The 15,969-nt window shown below is 36.3% G+C and overlaps 1 protein-coding gene across 1 annotated transcript in view; it reads left to right on the top strand.

The window, feature by feature from the left end:
* Positions 1 to 2,045: 2,045 nt before the first annotated feature.
* LOC137389618 (uncharacterized) overlaps positions 2,046 to 15,969 on the top strand; it is a 20,594-nt gene continuing 6,670 nt past the window's right edge. Inside the window, exons 1-5 of the mRNA XM_068075677.1 lie at positions 2,046 to 2,265; positions 11,156 to 11,311; positions 12,069 to 12,223; positions 13,113 to 13,319; positions 15,932 to 15,967. Of these exons, the coding sequence (XP_067931778.1) occupies positions 2,088 to 2,265; positions 11,156 to 11,311; positions 12,069 to 12,223; positions 13,113 to 13,319; positions 15,932 to 15,967 (732 nt within the window). The 5' untranslated portion in view covers positions 2,046 to 2,087. The remainder of the gene's footprint in view (positions 2,266 to 11,155; positions 11,312 to 12,068; positions 12,224 to 13,112; positions 13,320 to 15,931; positions 15,968 to 15,969) is intronic.

The raw sequence follows: 15,969 nt of genomic DNA, 5'->3' as shown, positions 1-15,969 counted from the left end.
GTGTCTCAGAGATGCGCAGACTTGTTATCCGCTCTTAGACTCTATCCTGATGGGTTCAGAATGGAACTAGTTTCAACATGTTGATTCACTTAAGCTGCTGCCTGTAGACTGAAGCTATAACAACTAAGCTGCTGCCTATAGACTGAAGCTGTCACAACTAAGCTGCTGCCTATAGGCTGAAGCTGTCACAACTAAGCTGCTGCCTATAGAGTGAAGCTGTCACAACTAAGCTGATGCCTATAGACTGAAGCTGTCACAACTAAGCTGCTGCCTATAGACTGAAGCTGTCACAACTAAGCTGCTGCCTATAGAATGAAGCTGTCACAACTAAGCTGCTGCCTATAGACTGAAGCTGTCACAACTAAGCTGCTGCCTATAGACTGAAGCTGTCACAACTAAGCTGCTGCCTATAGAATGAAGCTGTCACAACTAAGCTGCTGCCTATAGACTGAAGCTGCCACAACTAAGCTGATGCCTATAGACTGAAGCTGTCACAACTAAGTTGCTGCCTATAGACTGAAGCTGTCACAACTAAGCTTCTGTCTATAGAATGAAGCTGTCACAACTAAGCTGCTGCCTATAGACTGAAGCTGTCACAACTAAGCTACTGCATATAGACTGAAGCTGTCACAACTAAGCTGCTGCCTATAGACTGAAGCTGTAACAACTAAGCTTCTGTCTATAGAATGAAGCTGTCACAACTAAGCTGCTGCCTATAGACTGAAGCTGTCACAACTAAACTGCTGCCTATAGACTGAAGCTGTAACAACTAAGCTTCTGTCTATAGAATGAAAATGTCACAACTAAGCTGCTGCCTATAGACTGAAGCTGTCACCACTAAGCTGCTGCCTATAGACTGAAGCTGTCACAACTAAGCTGCTGCCTATAGACTGAAGCTGTCACAACTAAGCTGCTGCCTATAGACTGAAGCTGTCACAACTAAGCTGCTGCCTATAGACTGAAGCTGTCACAACTAAGCTGCTGCCTATAGACTGAAGCTGTCACAACTAAGCTGCTGCCTATAGACTGAAGCTGTCACAACTAAGCTGCTGCCTATAGACTGAAGCTGACACATAGTGAATGTAAACATCACATCTTCCTACTGCAAGAAATGTATAAAACCGCTCAAGATTGAAACAGCAGTTTTGCAATTTTCTGTTAGTGTTGGCATGAGGGGACACTTCCTCAAAAATCTCTCACTTTATTTGGACAATCAGTGTATTGGCAGGGCTTTTTCTGAACACTGCTATTCTTGTTTAGCTTTATCAGGCTATCAAGTGGGTAAAGAAGCCAACTTAAGTCATGAAAGTGGGCGATACTTAAATACAAATATAGTACTTACATTATACTTGTATATACAGTATAAATGCTAACTGAATCTGGTCTGCTAGTCACTTCTTCTGCAAAAACTGTTTTATTTCATTTGGAGCCCCACACTATTTAGCTAATTAATGCTAACTCTGTGAAACAAAGGAGGACAGCAAATGTGTTTATGAACCAGACATGATATTGCATGGTTTAGATTAAGTTACAGCAGAAGGTTTTCTCGTTCATTCAGTAAAGTTTTTTATTTAAGCCCACGGCAAGTAAAAATTACTTGAGCAGATAGTGATGCTTTTATGATTTTATATGCTGTATCTATTTTGTGATGTTGTAGGCTGCTTGGAGAGTCTACTCATTTGTGATGTAATTAACTATCGTGTTCTAACTACTGTCAGCCAAGAGAATTTCACTCGCTCACCATGAATTGATTGCAATGCAGCTGTAGCTGTCATCGCAATCAATTCATTATTAGTTCTTACATTCTTTTGAGCACGATTTTTTTGGGTTAGTTGTAGCTGCTGCATTATTTAGAAGTAGTTGTAATAATACTCCTGAAGTACTTGGTATAACAGCAGGTTAAAATGCACAAGTCATCATACAAAGATTATGTAAAAAAAACTTGCTGCTGTTTTAGTGAGCGAGTGTTTTGCACAAGTTCACATAAACAACTGAATCATAATTCTACAGAACTTGGTTTTCTTTCAGGTAGTTCACTGAGTGACGCCAAAATTTAACCGCTATCTTGAGGTAAGACTTTATAAAAAATGTGGGAAAGAGTTATTTGCTTCATCATCATGGTGTTAGCAGCGCTCTGCACCTTCGCTGCCACACAGGAGTTTGAGCCAAAGACTTACTGTTTGTATGGAGACACTTGTTGGCCTTCAAAAGAAGTCTTTGACCAACTTCAGGCTGACTACCCAACAATGACTATTATTCGTAAAGGTATGTAAAATAAAGGGTTCGTAGATTTATACACTATGGCCTTTATATAATTAGCATTGCATAAAGTGAGCATACCAAACATCATACACTTGTCCTTACTTTAACTCGGAAGTTATCAGAGTAGGACAGATTTGCATCGCTTCATAATTAGGGCGTTAGCAAACAGGGTTATTTGAGGCATCAGGTTTGAGCCATATGAAGTATTTCATGCTTCTCACTTAGAAAAATATCTTGCCCAGAATAGACACAATGAGGCATCATGTCAGCTCCATGTACGTGTAAACTGACTGTATCGCAAACAGTGCCCACTTTTGTCATTCCATTAACAAGCCATAGCAAAATTACAATTGCAACTTCACAAAGCTTAGAACCAGTGTTCGAAATAGGGGGTACGCAGGAATACGGCGTATCCCTAAAAGAAATTATGGGGTACTCTTTGGAAAGCGTATCCCTAACATTAGTTGGCTCATATACTATTAAAATGTGATAAAATCGCGATGAAGTCAACAAATATTCACATAACTTTTCAATCTTTTAGCCCGAGTATCTTTCAAACCGAAAACAGTAAGCACTATCGGAGGAGCGACACCGCGTCCACGCTACCAATCATTGAGCAAGTTCCTCGCATCAACGGATCAACTATGCTACTTGGTGGAAAGCTTGAATTCCTTTAGTTTTTCTTGAAGCAACACAACAACGGGCGTTCTTATCATTTACCCGCGCTACAAATAATTGAGTAAGTTTCTCACTTCAACGAATCAACTATGCTACTTTGTGAAAAGCATGAATTCCTTCCAATTTTCTTTAAGCAACACACTCAACGAGCATCCATTTCACCTGTCCAAGGACATCACCCCAAATAGCTTGAAATTATTCCATGCGCGGGAATTTTTTGGTCTTTTGCTAATCAAAGCAAATTTTCTCAGAAAACTTATCTAATTTAAGTTCTAAAGCAAATTGTTTTTTCATTATCATTTTTATTTGATTAATAATGAAACGTCATGGACCAATTGATAGTTACTTCAAAGGTGAGTGAGAGTATGTGATGATTGATTTACCAACATTAGAAATGATTGGATCATACCTTTTGCACTAGAAACTTATAAATCCCTTACTTATCATGACCTGAACTAGAAATGATAGCTGATTACAGCCCTGACACTAGAAATGATGGAATTATGGCAAAGAAATAGTAGGATCATTGACCTTCATTGTCATGCCAACTTGAATTTCTCAGTTTATTTAAAGGTGTACCCCAAATAGCTTTCAAGTGGAAGGGGTAGCATTTTCACATCAGGTGCACAGGCTATTGTGAAACCTCAATTAATCACAAAGCCTTTTCCATAATACAGTGTAACCTCGGTTCTCGACCATAATCCATTCCTGAAGGTTGTTCAAACACCAAGTTGTTCGAACACCGAAATTATTTTTCCCATTACAAATAAGGTAAATTGTTTTAATCCATTCCAACACCCTGAATGTTTACCTTGTTAGTACATGTACATGTATTTTATACATTATTTTATGCATGAAATTGCACATTAAAATGCTGACCAACACATAAAAAACAATGTATATCTCAGAAAATGTTAAGCAAAATGGCAAAGACACAAGTAACATAAACATAAATGTAACCCGTAAAACGTAATGTAATTACTATCGTAATCTTCCATACGAAAGATTACGCTAACGTGAACGTGTAAAAATAAAAAAAGGATAAAGAAAAGAATTATGAATAGGATTTTTTAGGATACAGGATGTTCTTTTCTCTTAAAATATCTATCCAATGACACTTGCTTCTGCCTTCTTTTTAGCACTTTTCGGAAGTGGTTCACGATAGTGCCGTTAAAGTCATTGATGACTCTAGTGGCTGCAGCTTTATCGGGGTGGTGGAGTTCGACGAAATTCTGTAACTCGGCCCATTTGCTACACATTTGTTTAATCTCGGACGTCGGGGCATCCTTTCTTGGCGACAACAGTTGGTCACGGTCAACGCCGTTCAGCATCCGGTGTTCGAACTCCGATTTTTGTTCGAACTATGAAGCAAGAATTGCTTGAATTTTTTGTTCGGACTCCGATTTGTTCGAACTGCGAGTCGTTCGAAAACCGAGGTTACACTGTATCTGATGAGGAGTGTATGTGTATCACACAGCTCCAAATATTTAATATCATGCAAGGTAATGCTTGTAAATTAATGTATTATGTATAACTGACCGGCTCATTACCTAAACTATGCTAATACTACATCAAACCTAAGCTTTATCTTTGATGAATAGGAATGATGAAAGTCTGAGGCCATAAATTTGAGTTTAAAGTCTGAGTTTAAATTTTAGATCAGCGGGTTTCTTAGCTATTTGGGGCACACCTTTAATGGGTGATATTATATAGATTTAAGGTGATCTCTGTTTGCTAGGTTTCCTTATGTGTCTATGTTAAAAGATGAGGCTGTATGCGCTTGCTTAAAAGTTAAACCATTCTCATTTTTCCTGAGTAGTTGATTTTCTTGGGAAGACTTGAAATTTCTCTTCTTATTTTTTAGTTGCAGTGATTGTTTCTTCCAAACTCATTTTATTTCCATTTTAATGACTAAAAATTTCCCTGTCATACAGCCCACGACCAAAGTGATATTGGAAAAAAGAGAGGGTACTGATGGTTGAGAAATGCAATATTAGCAGTCAAATGGCACTGCAGTGCAATAGGAGAACTGCAATGGTAGTTGTAATGTACTGGGTATTATTATGTACAACAAACAGCAATAATGAAAGGAAAAGATTATATGTTTATATCTCTCCAATAGGAGAAGTGCAATATTAAAAGTAAAATGGCAAGCTGCTGTGTAATATACACAGTTTGAAAGTTGGTTGTGTTGAATGCAGAATAGTTTTGACAGCGATCTGTAAACAAAGTAAATAAATGGGTCATGATCACAGAAACCATGGTTAAGTCAGGTGTGTGAGATTTAGAGTTATCTACACTAGCAGAAGGAGAAAATTCTCAGTTATTTTGCAAAAAAAATTTTGATTTCAGCTTGATTACAGCAGATTTTATGGTCAATAAACTGAATGCATGTTTACCATGTTGAATATGTATTAGTTGTTGACATTGACCACCGTCATTATCTTGTATTTGTATATAGCTGTTGTCAGACTCTTTGTTCATATTGGCTTACTCATCTGTTATGTAATTCTTATGTAATAATCCTTTTACTCTCTTGTCTCACTTATGTAGTAAGTCAGTTGCTGTTTAGCTTTCAAATATACAAGAATAACAGTCCCCAATAAGAGCCATCTGATTGACACTAGGATCCAGCTGTAATAGAGGTAACTGTCAACTCTGAGAGACATTCTCTATGGATTGGATTGGTTCACAGCAGTCAATAAGTCCTTGTTGAATATGTACTAGTTGTTGACATTGACCAGTCATTATCTTGTATTTGTGTATAGCCGGTGTCAGACTCTTTGTTCATATTGACTTACTCATCTGTTATGTAATTCTTATGTAATAATCCTTTTACTCTCTTGTCTCACTTATGTAATAAGTCAGTTGCTGTTTAGCTTTCAAATATATAAGAGAAACAGATTATGGGCCCAGACAGGCAACCAAAGAAGCTGTACATGAGTTTGAAACCAGAAAAAGGACAATCGGCTATTATACTGACTGACCAACAACTGGTGAACCAGGAGTCAAACAATTGATGATACCATGAACACTGAAACAAAGACTACTGAACCAGAACTTAGATTCTACCTCTCATTCTACAATGGATAGTGATAAATGGACAATAGATAAGCTGGACAGTCAGAACTATCAGACATGGAAGTTCCAGATGAAACACATTTTGCTGGTAAAGGATCTATACGATATCATGGATGGTACTGAGAAAGCACCGGAAGGTTCGGCTGATCAAGTGCTGAAAACTGATTTTAAATCCAGGTATCGTAAGGCTTTCTCAGTAATTGCTCCATCTGTTAGTACTAAAGCTCTCTACTTAATAACAGATACAGAAGCACCTGATGTAGCATGGGAGCGGCTGCAAAACCATTTTGAACGTAAAAATGACAATGACTGTGTAGGCAATGAATTTACATTCATCACTCATCATAGCAACACATTTTCATTGCACAGTAGCTCACCCTGGCTAATTGACTCTGGAGCATCGTGTTATATGACACCTAACAGGGAAGGTTTTAATAGCTACAAAAAGCTAGAACATATAGAAATGGTCAGTCTAGGTGATGGTCGAACAGTTGAAGCTGTGGGAGTTGGTGTTGTAAAAGTGATGCCAAAGCTCAATCGGTAGAGTTCAATGTGCAGCTGCATTTTACAATGTTCTTCCTGTCCCTCAGCTAGCGAACAATTTATTTCCGGTTCGAGCTGCCACTTTGAAAGGCTACATTGTTCAGTTCGGCCATACTCGATGTTGGATTAAAGATGCTAGTGGTCAAGTTGGGGCTGTAGGATCAATAGCTAATAAGCTGTTCAGTCTAGACTGTGTACAAACTGAAACTCAATATGCAAACACTGCTAGCGCAGAGATTTGGCATCAACGTCTAGCACATATGAATAACTCTACTCTGAAAAAACTGAGCAAAGGAAATTTAGTCTGTGCTACAAGCTTACCCGCAATGGACATTTCCTTCTGTGAAGGCTGTGCTGAAAAGAAGATGACTAGCAAACCCTTCAAACCGGTGGGAGATATCAAGGCTACCCGTAAGCTAGAACTAGTACATTCTGACGTTTGTACAATAGAAACAGAATCAATTGGAGGTAGCAAATACTTTGTTATCTTTATAGACGATTTTTCTAGATGCTGTGCTGTGTAATTTCTTAGAAACAAATCTGAGGTACCTGAAAAGTTCAAAGAGTTTGAAGCACATACAGCCAACCAATCTGGAAAAACTGTTCAAATACTGAGATCAGATAGAGGTGGTGAATACTTGTCTCAAGAATTTACTGATTACTTGAAATCTAAAGGTATTCATCATGAACTCACATCAGCTTACTCACCGGAACAAAATGGTGTTGCTGAACGAATGAATAGAACTCTGTGTGAAGCAGCACGTTCAATGTTGTGCCATGCTAAATTGTCAAAGCAATACTGGGCTGAGGCCATTTCTACTGCTGCTTACGTTAGAAATCGGCTTCCCACTTCCTCACACAAGAATGATCTCACACCGTATGAGAAGTGATATGAACGCAAACCCAACATAGACAATCTAATGGTGTTTGGATGTATTGCTTATGCTCATGTTCCAGATCAACTGCGACAGAAACTTGACAAGAAGTGCCAGAAGCTACGGTTTATAGGATACAGCAAACAGTCAAAGGCATACCGCCTGCTTGATGAATCGACTGGTAAAGTCACTACTAGGCGAGACGGGGTATTTGATAAAACGAACTTTACAAATACCGTTAAACCATCATGTGACCAATATACAAAGCAGAAATCTATTGTTTTTGAACATTTAGTAAATGAACAGACAACTCCTAATCTATCTGGGCAATGCATTGGTGAAGGGCAACAGCGACGCATATCTGCTTGAGAACGTAGACCTCCGGTTCGCTATGGAATTGATGAGTATGTAAGCCAGGCTCAACATGTCGCTCATCAAGCTGGTCACATAATTGAACCAGAGACATTCTCAGAGGCAAAACAAAGCTCTCAACATAAGAAATAGATAAAAGCTGCTAGGTGTGAGTATCAGTCACTGATAGATAATAATACCTGGAATCTTACAGAGTTACCTCGAGGATGTAGTGTTGTTGAATGCAAGTGGGTGTTTAAAACTAAACATCGAGGTGACGGAACCGTAGAGCGATTCAAAGGTCGACTAGTGGCTAAGAGTTATTCACAGCAGCACGGAATAAACTATCATGAGACATTGTCGCCTTTTGTTGGTTTTGCAACAATTCGTACGCTATTGGCATATGGCCTTAGTCGCAACATGAAAATTCATCAAATGGACGTTGTAACTGCCTTTTCGAATGGCAAACTTGATGAAGAAGTCTACATGTCTCAACCAGAAGGTTTTATTACACCTGGATCTGAACATCTTGTGTGTAAACTCAACAAGTCTATATACGAACTGAAACAATCCCCTAGATGCTGGACTCTTGCTCTAGATAGTTTTTTGAAGTCTATAGATTTTTGTCATTGGTTGTCATAGAAATAGCTGTATATCTATAAGAAAGTGTAGGCCTATAACTTAATTTTGCAGATATTAAAAACGGCTTAGCAGTACCACTATATTGGGCGCAGCCGTAGTATCATCAACAAAATCTTTAGAAACATAATAACAGTAACATGTTGCCCAACATCGGTCACTATATACTTCGATCTTGTAAATTCAAATGATTATTCTTATAATTAAATCTTATAATAATCTTACAAAATCAAATAATTATTCTTATAATTAAATATTGTAATAATCTTATAAGAATCGTTAGAAAAATTTTATCGTCATTTCCTTTACTTTCACTGCTTTGGACATCAGTTGTAATACCAAAGTACTCATTATAAGTGTGCAAAATGTCAGTTATTTTGAAATCGGCAAAAAAGAAACGATTAATTTTCAGTACTTCTACGTTAATTACAGAAACCTTCAGCAATTATGCAATGCTATAGACTGGTGAAATGTGCACGTTTTTTTCGTGAAATGCGCACGACTTGATGGTTCTACTCTCTGTCGCATGGCCTTATCGGCGTTTTGTTGGCCGGTCTTAATTTTGATTAAAAAGGCTTGTCAACTTTTAATGGCGATTTTAGGCCAAAATAATCTGTTTATTTATGTATAATCCGATCAGATGGGTAAGTTTTAGGATATTGTCTACACATTTCAAAGACTTGGTAACATATTTAAATAGGTTTATATGCGTTTTGTATCGTTATTATACTTGAACGACTCCATAGAAAAATGGTTAAATTTGTTCATGAGATTTGGGCACAAGGGTGTGGGACGGCCGTTCATGAATAATTTTCTTGAGTTGTGTGCACACATGCATTTATTATAAAGCTCCCAAACAATCGCTTCGCTCTTGTTTGGTCGTGGGAAGTCAAGGATTCAAGATGACTTTACTGTGTAATAAAATAATACCAATTATACCATTGCAAAATATTTGTTCTCATTGAAAAGCTGTGGAAATTAGGTATAAAACAGACTATCTTGCAACAGATTTTTGCGGATGAGCTCCCCCACACCCCCATCTACCGATAGGGCGCTCTGGCGCCCCTTTCGGACTCTCCCCGCATCGCTACGCGGCTTGGGCGGGCCATTGGTCCGAGAGTCACCTCGCCTACCTGTCACCATAGAGTACCCCAATTACAACCCTTACACTTCAAACACTGCTTAGAACATTTTAAAAGGTGGGCTTGTTTTCAATGATTCTCATTCCTTTAGGGCTTGGGCTGTTGAATGCATTGATCTTTAGAGAGACATAATAAAGCCGATTGTGTATTACTTTACAAAAGGTGCATAATCGGCATCCGCTTAAGCGGACTAGAGTCATAACTTTGCTGGTAAGGCAACTTCAAATTATCATCGAGCTATACATTTTTGCAAGAGCAGTAAACTTTCTTGACAAGAAGTAAAGTTTCGTAAAAGAAGTTGGTTGAAAGGTTTTAGGAAATAGCCTGATCCTGCTGAGATTGCGCTGAGATTGTGCAAGCAAGAAAAACTAACTGGCTGATTAATATACAGAGAGACTGTGTTATTTGATAACAAATTGAAGACTTTTAAATGCTCATTCTAAGAGCAAAGGCTAAAAGAGTGCTCTATACTCTGAGCTTAATATAACCTTTGTAAAACCTTATCATATACTTGTATGAATTGTCCAAATGAACATTAAATTTTGTTTTAGCAAAATAACATTACTAGCTTTTTATTTTCACTAAATTGTCAGCAAAATAGAGCATCGCTATCAGTATGTCAGTATCCTGTAACTCATTGTATTGCCTGTTGTTCCTAAGGTGCAGATATTAATCACGATCGCTATCAGTATGTCAGTATCCTGTAACTCATTGTATTGCCTGTTGTTCCTAAGGTGCAGATATTAATCACGATCGCTATCAGTATGTCAGTATCCTGTAACTCATTGTATTGCCTGTTGTTCCTAAGGTGCAGATATTAATCACGATCGCTATCAGTATGTCAGTATCCTGTAACTCATTGTATTGCCTGTTGTTCCTAAGGTGCAGATATTAATCACGATCGCTATCAGTATGTCAGTATCCTGTAACTCATTGTATTGCCTGTTGTTCCTAAGGTGCAGATATTAATCACGATCGCTATCAGTATGTCAGTATCCTGTAACTCATTGTATTGCCTGTTGTTCCTAAGGTGCAGATATTAATCACGATCGCTATCAGTATGTCAGTATCCTGTAACTCATTGTATTGCCTGTTGTTCCTAAGGTGCAGATATTAATCACGATCGCTATCAGTATGTCAGTATCCTGTAACTCATTGTATTGCCTGTTGTTCCTAAGGTGCAGATATTAATCACGATCGCTATCAGTATGTCAGTATCCTGTAACTCATTGTATTGCCTGTTGTTCCTAAGGTGCAGATATTAATCATGATTAATTAACAAACTTTCATTTATTGATTTTTTGCGTAGTATTGTAAATTAATCATCTAATATTAGTCGGAAAAATTTTTATAACCGTTTTCCACTCAGGCGTCTACACGTATAGTTTCATACTACTTTACACTCGCAGACGTTCAACGGTAGCTTGAGCCAAAATTTGGTTCTTGTTACGGAATATTTACTAACTTCTATTGCATACTTCTACAGTCAGACTTTCTTATATTTTAATTTTAAGAAAGTATGCTATTAGAAAAGGTATAACTTAAGAAAATATTTTGTATTACTGCTGAAAAGTGTTATTTTAGGAGCTCTTGGTTGGGAGGAAGCAAGCGACCTAGTACTAAACAGAAGAGTTGCCAAAACTCCTGGAGCTACTATCTATGTAACGAGTGTCAGTGATATTATTGCTGTTGTCAACTTCACCAAGTTTTACAACATGGACCTTAAATTGATCTCATCAGGTAAGTTTGAGTTATAATTGCTTTATTTGGGTTTAATCATGATATTATCCTCAAAACTGTCACCTAATTAAAAAGCGTCTGATGTTATTTCCATTAATAATAATCTCAACAACTTATCCATGCTTACAACAAGATATTAGTGAGAATTTGAATAGGGTAGACAATACCAATAGCTTTTGTAAACTCACTAAACTCTATAGATTAATATGTTAAGTACTTTTACATCAGTAAGGAGTAATTGAAATTTTAATTATTTTGTTTTATCATGGGTATGAGAGGTCCAACAGGCACCAACATCAGTGTGCGGTTTACTTTATATAAAGTTTAAGTTAAAAGGTCAACCGATTCGCTAGCAGTAGATCATTTCAGCGCACAATGGAAACATTTAAACTATAACTGCCACGAACACCTTTCATTGTTTTTCATAGGTAAATCAGACACGCTGATTCCAATTTTGTACTCACAATAAAAATTGACCCACTAACTTTCAAAGTCATTTTTGTTTTTGAAGGTTTTTACAGCGATTTAATATCGCTGTCGCAAATGACATTTCAAGCCCCGCCCATAAATATGTGACATAACCTAGCTTTTTAGGAATGAAAGTTCGAGATGTTTAGTCCAATTTAGAATAATAGAGATGGGTGTCTTAAAACCCATTGTTCTCTAAATTCAGCCTTCAAAATCTTCTGTCTTTCCTGAAAGAGCTATGCAAGAGTTAGGAGGATTTAGTTTGAATGTCAGTCTGATGCACTTGTAGGTCATGAGTTTATTGGTCGAAACACGGCAGAGGGATGTCTTCAGATGAGTTTAGCTAAAATGACTGACACATCTATAGACCTAAGCTGCCAGGAGAACTCAGCAGGCTGCATGACTGCTGAACCTGGAGTCTTGTGGCTGCAAGCCTATCGAGAGGTCAAGAGTTTGAAATGTGTGGAAGCAGAAAAGATTAGCTGTGGTTGTAAAAATATGAACATCAAAATTACGATAGTTAAATCTTTACATAAAATAAAAGGTTAATTTGATCTGCGATCTGCTTCATATATTTAAATTATTAAATTTCATGTATTTGTATAAAAAACGTTAATAAGCGGGTTACGTTATTACAGCGGTAAAACTGTTGCTTTATACAAAACTATGCACAAAGCTAAATTTTAAACCATGTTATACATGTAGGTGAAAAAACTGGATCAATATAGGAAAAATAATTAATAATAGGTTTTTATTATTATGTTACAGTAAAAACGTGGCTTGGAGATACGATAATAAAAATAAAAATATAATTTGATCTAAATTTTAAAAAACATTGAAGTAATGTAGTTTTTATTAATTGTGATTTTTTATTTGACAACTTCCTAACTAGTAAAAGCCCCTAATGTTTATGAGAAGCCTACAAGTTGTTACGTATGTTGGTCGTATGTTGGTCGTATGTTGGAAGATACTTTGTGTATATAATCAAAGAATATCTTCCATCGTCAGGAAGTCTGTATGTTGAGGTGATCACTGCTTGTTTGTCAACACAGCAGCTACCATCATTGGATGTTTAGATGAAAACTAAAAGTGTATATCTATAGTTATGTTGATATATACTTATAGATATACTACTAGATAGCTTATAACGGTGTCTTCAAGGGCTTACATAGTAGAGTTTTCGTGCGCATAAAATGGTAAATTGTGCTAATGATATTTTGTTTTGAGGTCAAAACAAGGAATCACAGATCAATTACACCTCATATAAATGAACATGAAAAAATTCTCAAATCTCACTTCAGAAAATATAAAATTACTTTTCATATTATTTTAGGTGGATGTAGTGAATAGAATAATTCTTGGAGGAGCTGAACCAACCGTCTCTGTGACTGGTTGGTCACTAGGAGGTGGTCACTCCCCTTACTCACCCAAGTTGGGACTCGGTGCTGACCATATTATAGAGCTAAGTATGGTTCTGGCAGACCTTTCACTTGTTACTATGAACAAGGATGGTATGGTGAAGAGACTTTCAAATGGCACGGTATGAGGCAGCACATTAACTCTGACAGGCTGCTCAATAAATAAAACTGGCAGCAACTACTTATTTAGTACGTGTACTGCTTTTCTTTATGAAAATCTGCAAAGTTTCACTCGATGTGGTGATAGGCCAGAACTATAGACTTGAATTCCATTCATTAAACACATTACTCCTTCTAATATTCCTAATACCTTTTTACATCGCTCTCTGGAGATAATTTGAAGCTGAGAAAACTCCAGAAGAAATCAGCTTAAAACCACAAGAATTACTACAATTACTTGTATATTATATATAACAGTTTGTTAATGCTGTTGAGTAACGCCTTTGTGTTTAAAAAAATATAATAAATTGTTTGTACATAAATTAATTTGTAGCTTATTAATTTGCCTTTCACTGTTGAGTTTTTTGTTGTTCAACCATTGAGTTTACTAGACAGTTAAGTTGAACAGTTAAGTTGAACAGTTAGGTTGAACAGTTAAGTTGAACAGTTAAGTTGAACAGTTAAGTTGAACAGTTAAGTTGAACAGTTAGGTTGAACAGTTAAGTTGAACAGTTAAGTTGAACAGTTAAGTTGAACAGTTAAGTTGAACAGTTAAGTTGAACAGTTAAGTTGAACAGTTAAGTTGAACAGTTAGGTTGAACAGTTAAGTTGAACAGTTAAGTTGAACAGCTAAGTCGAACAGTTAAGTCGAACAGTTAAGTCGAACAGTTAAGTCGAACAGTTAAGTCGAACAGTTAAGTCGAACAGTTAAGTCGAACAGTTAAGATGAACAGTTAAGTTGAACAGTTAAGTTGAACAGTTAAGTTGAACAGTTAAGTTGAACAGTTAAGTTGAACAGTTAGGTTGAACAGTTAAGTTGAACAGTTAAGTTGAACAGTTAAGTTGAACAGTTAAGTTGAACAGTTAAGTTGAACAGTTAGGTTGAACAGTTAAGTTGAACAGTTAAGTTGAACAGTTAAGTTGAACAGTTAAGTTGAACAGTTAAGTTGAACAGTTAAGTTGAACAGTTAAGTTGAACAGTTAAGTTGAACAGTTAAGTTGAACAGTTAGGTTGAACAGTTAGGTTGAACAGTTAAGTTGAACAGTTAAGTTGAACAGTTAAGTTGAACAGTTAAGTTGAACAGCTAAGTTGAACAGTTAGGTTGAACAGTTAGGTTGAACAGTTAAGATGAACAGTTAAGTTGAACAGTTAAGTTGAACAGTTAAGTTGAACAGTTAAGTTGAACAGTTAAGTTGAACAGTTAAGTTGAACAGTTAGGTTGAACAGTTAAGTTGAACAGTTAAGTTGAACAGTTAAGTTGAACAGTTAAGTTGAACAGTTAAGTTGAACAGTTAGGTTGAACAGTTAAGTTGAACAGTTAAGTTGAACAGTTAAGTTGAACAGTTAAGTTGAACAGTTAAGTTGAACAGTTAAGTTGAACAGTTAAGTTGAACAGTTAAGTTGAACAGTTAAGTTGAACAGTTAGGTTGAACAGTTAGGTTGAACAGTTAAGTTGAACAGTTAAGTTGAACAGTTAAGTTGAACAGTTAAGTTGAACAGTTAAGTTGAACAGTTAAGTTGAACAGTTCTCATGTCTCCACGGCTATCGAAATTTTCTCCAAAGTTATGTACTTATGTTATTTTATAATTTAAACTTCCCAATGAGTAACTGCTTAACTAGGTTTTTTTAATCGGTGAGATTATTACCTAGAAAGTAAGATATAATTTCAAAATTTAGAAGAACACAAATACTGCTTTCTATTGCGAATGAACTTATTTTTTCAAAATCTGTCTTATCAGTAGTAGCTCTGTGCACAAATGATCAAGCAAGTTTGCTTAATATTATTGCGGAGCAAATTGAGACACAGCAATGATGCCGATAGCTTAAAATTGCTATCTAGATGTATATGATGGAATTGCTATCTATTGATAGAATCAGTTGAAAACTTAGTTACTTGAACAAACCAGCTACTCAATAGCAGTCTCTTTTTAAACCAATGTAAAAATATATTTGGGAGAAAACAGAATTTCAAATAAAAAGCATTATTTTGAATATTTAGTTGGCAGCAATGTAAAAGGCTCAGCTAAAAAGATGCCCTGTTGGTTTTAAAATGGTTGCTATTGTAGTGTGTGTATTTTCCACATTTCTACACAAAATCATTATAGGCTGTTGTAAACTTTTTTAAATCCACGGTTGACATTTATTTGATAGAATAATCTTGTTTGAATCAAATTAGCTGTTGTTTATATTTTATGGAAGACCGTGTAAAAGATCAAGTTAGAGAAAAGCTTTGCCGATTTCGCATAGATTATGTATTTTAAAAACTTTACATGAGATTGCCAATGAATTTGTTATAAAAATAATTGTTTTGAGCATAGTAAGTGTTCTTTTAAAGCACACTAAGTGATCTATGCTTGTGCATTTTAGCAGAGGTCAGAGGTCATCTTAAAGTATCAATAAAAACATTCTTGATGGTTCTAAATATTTGTTCCTGACAGTTGCATTATTACAAAAAGTTGTTACTATTACATTTCATAAGTGTTTTGGTTGTTTGCTGTAGTAGCGTGCACATTTTTTACATTTCTACAAAAAGATGGAATCAACACATTTGATTTATTTTGGCTGATTAACAGACAACATCATCTGATGAAACAGATCTATTTTGGGCAGT

The sequence above is a fragment of the Watersipora subatra genome, chromosome 3 (assembly GCF_963576615.1).
Source record: "Watersipora subatra chromosome 3, tzWatSuba1.1, whole genome shotgun sequence".
NCBI lineage: Eukaryota > Metazoa > Bryozoa > Gymnolaemata > Cheilostomatida > Watersiporidae > Watersipora > Watersipora subatra.
The sequence above is the reverse complement of the archived record's forward strand: the minus strand, read 5'-3'. Positions and strand labels throughout refer to the sequence as shown.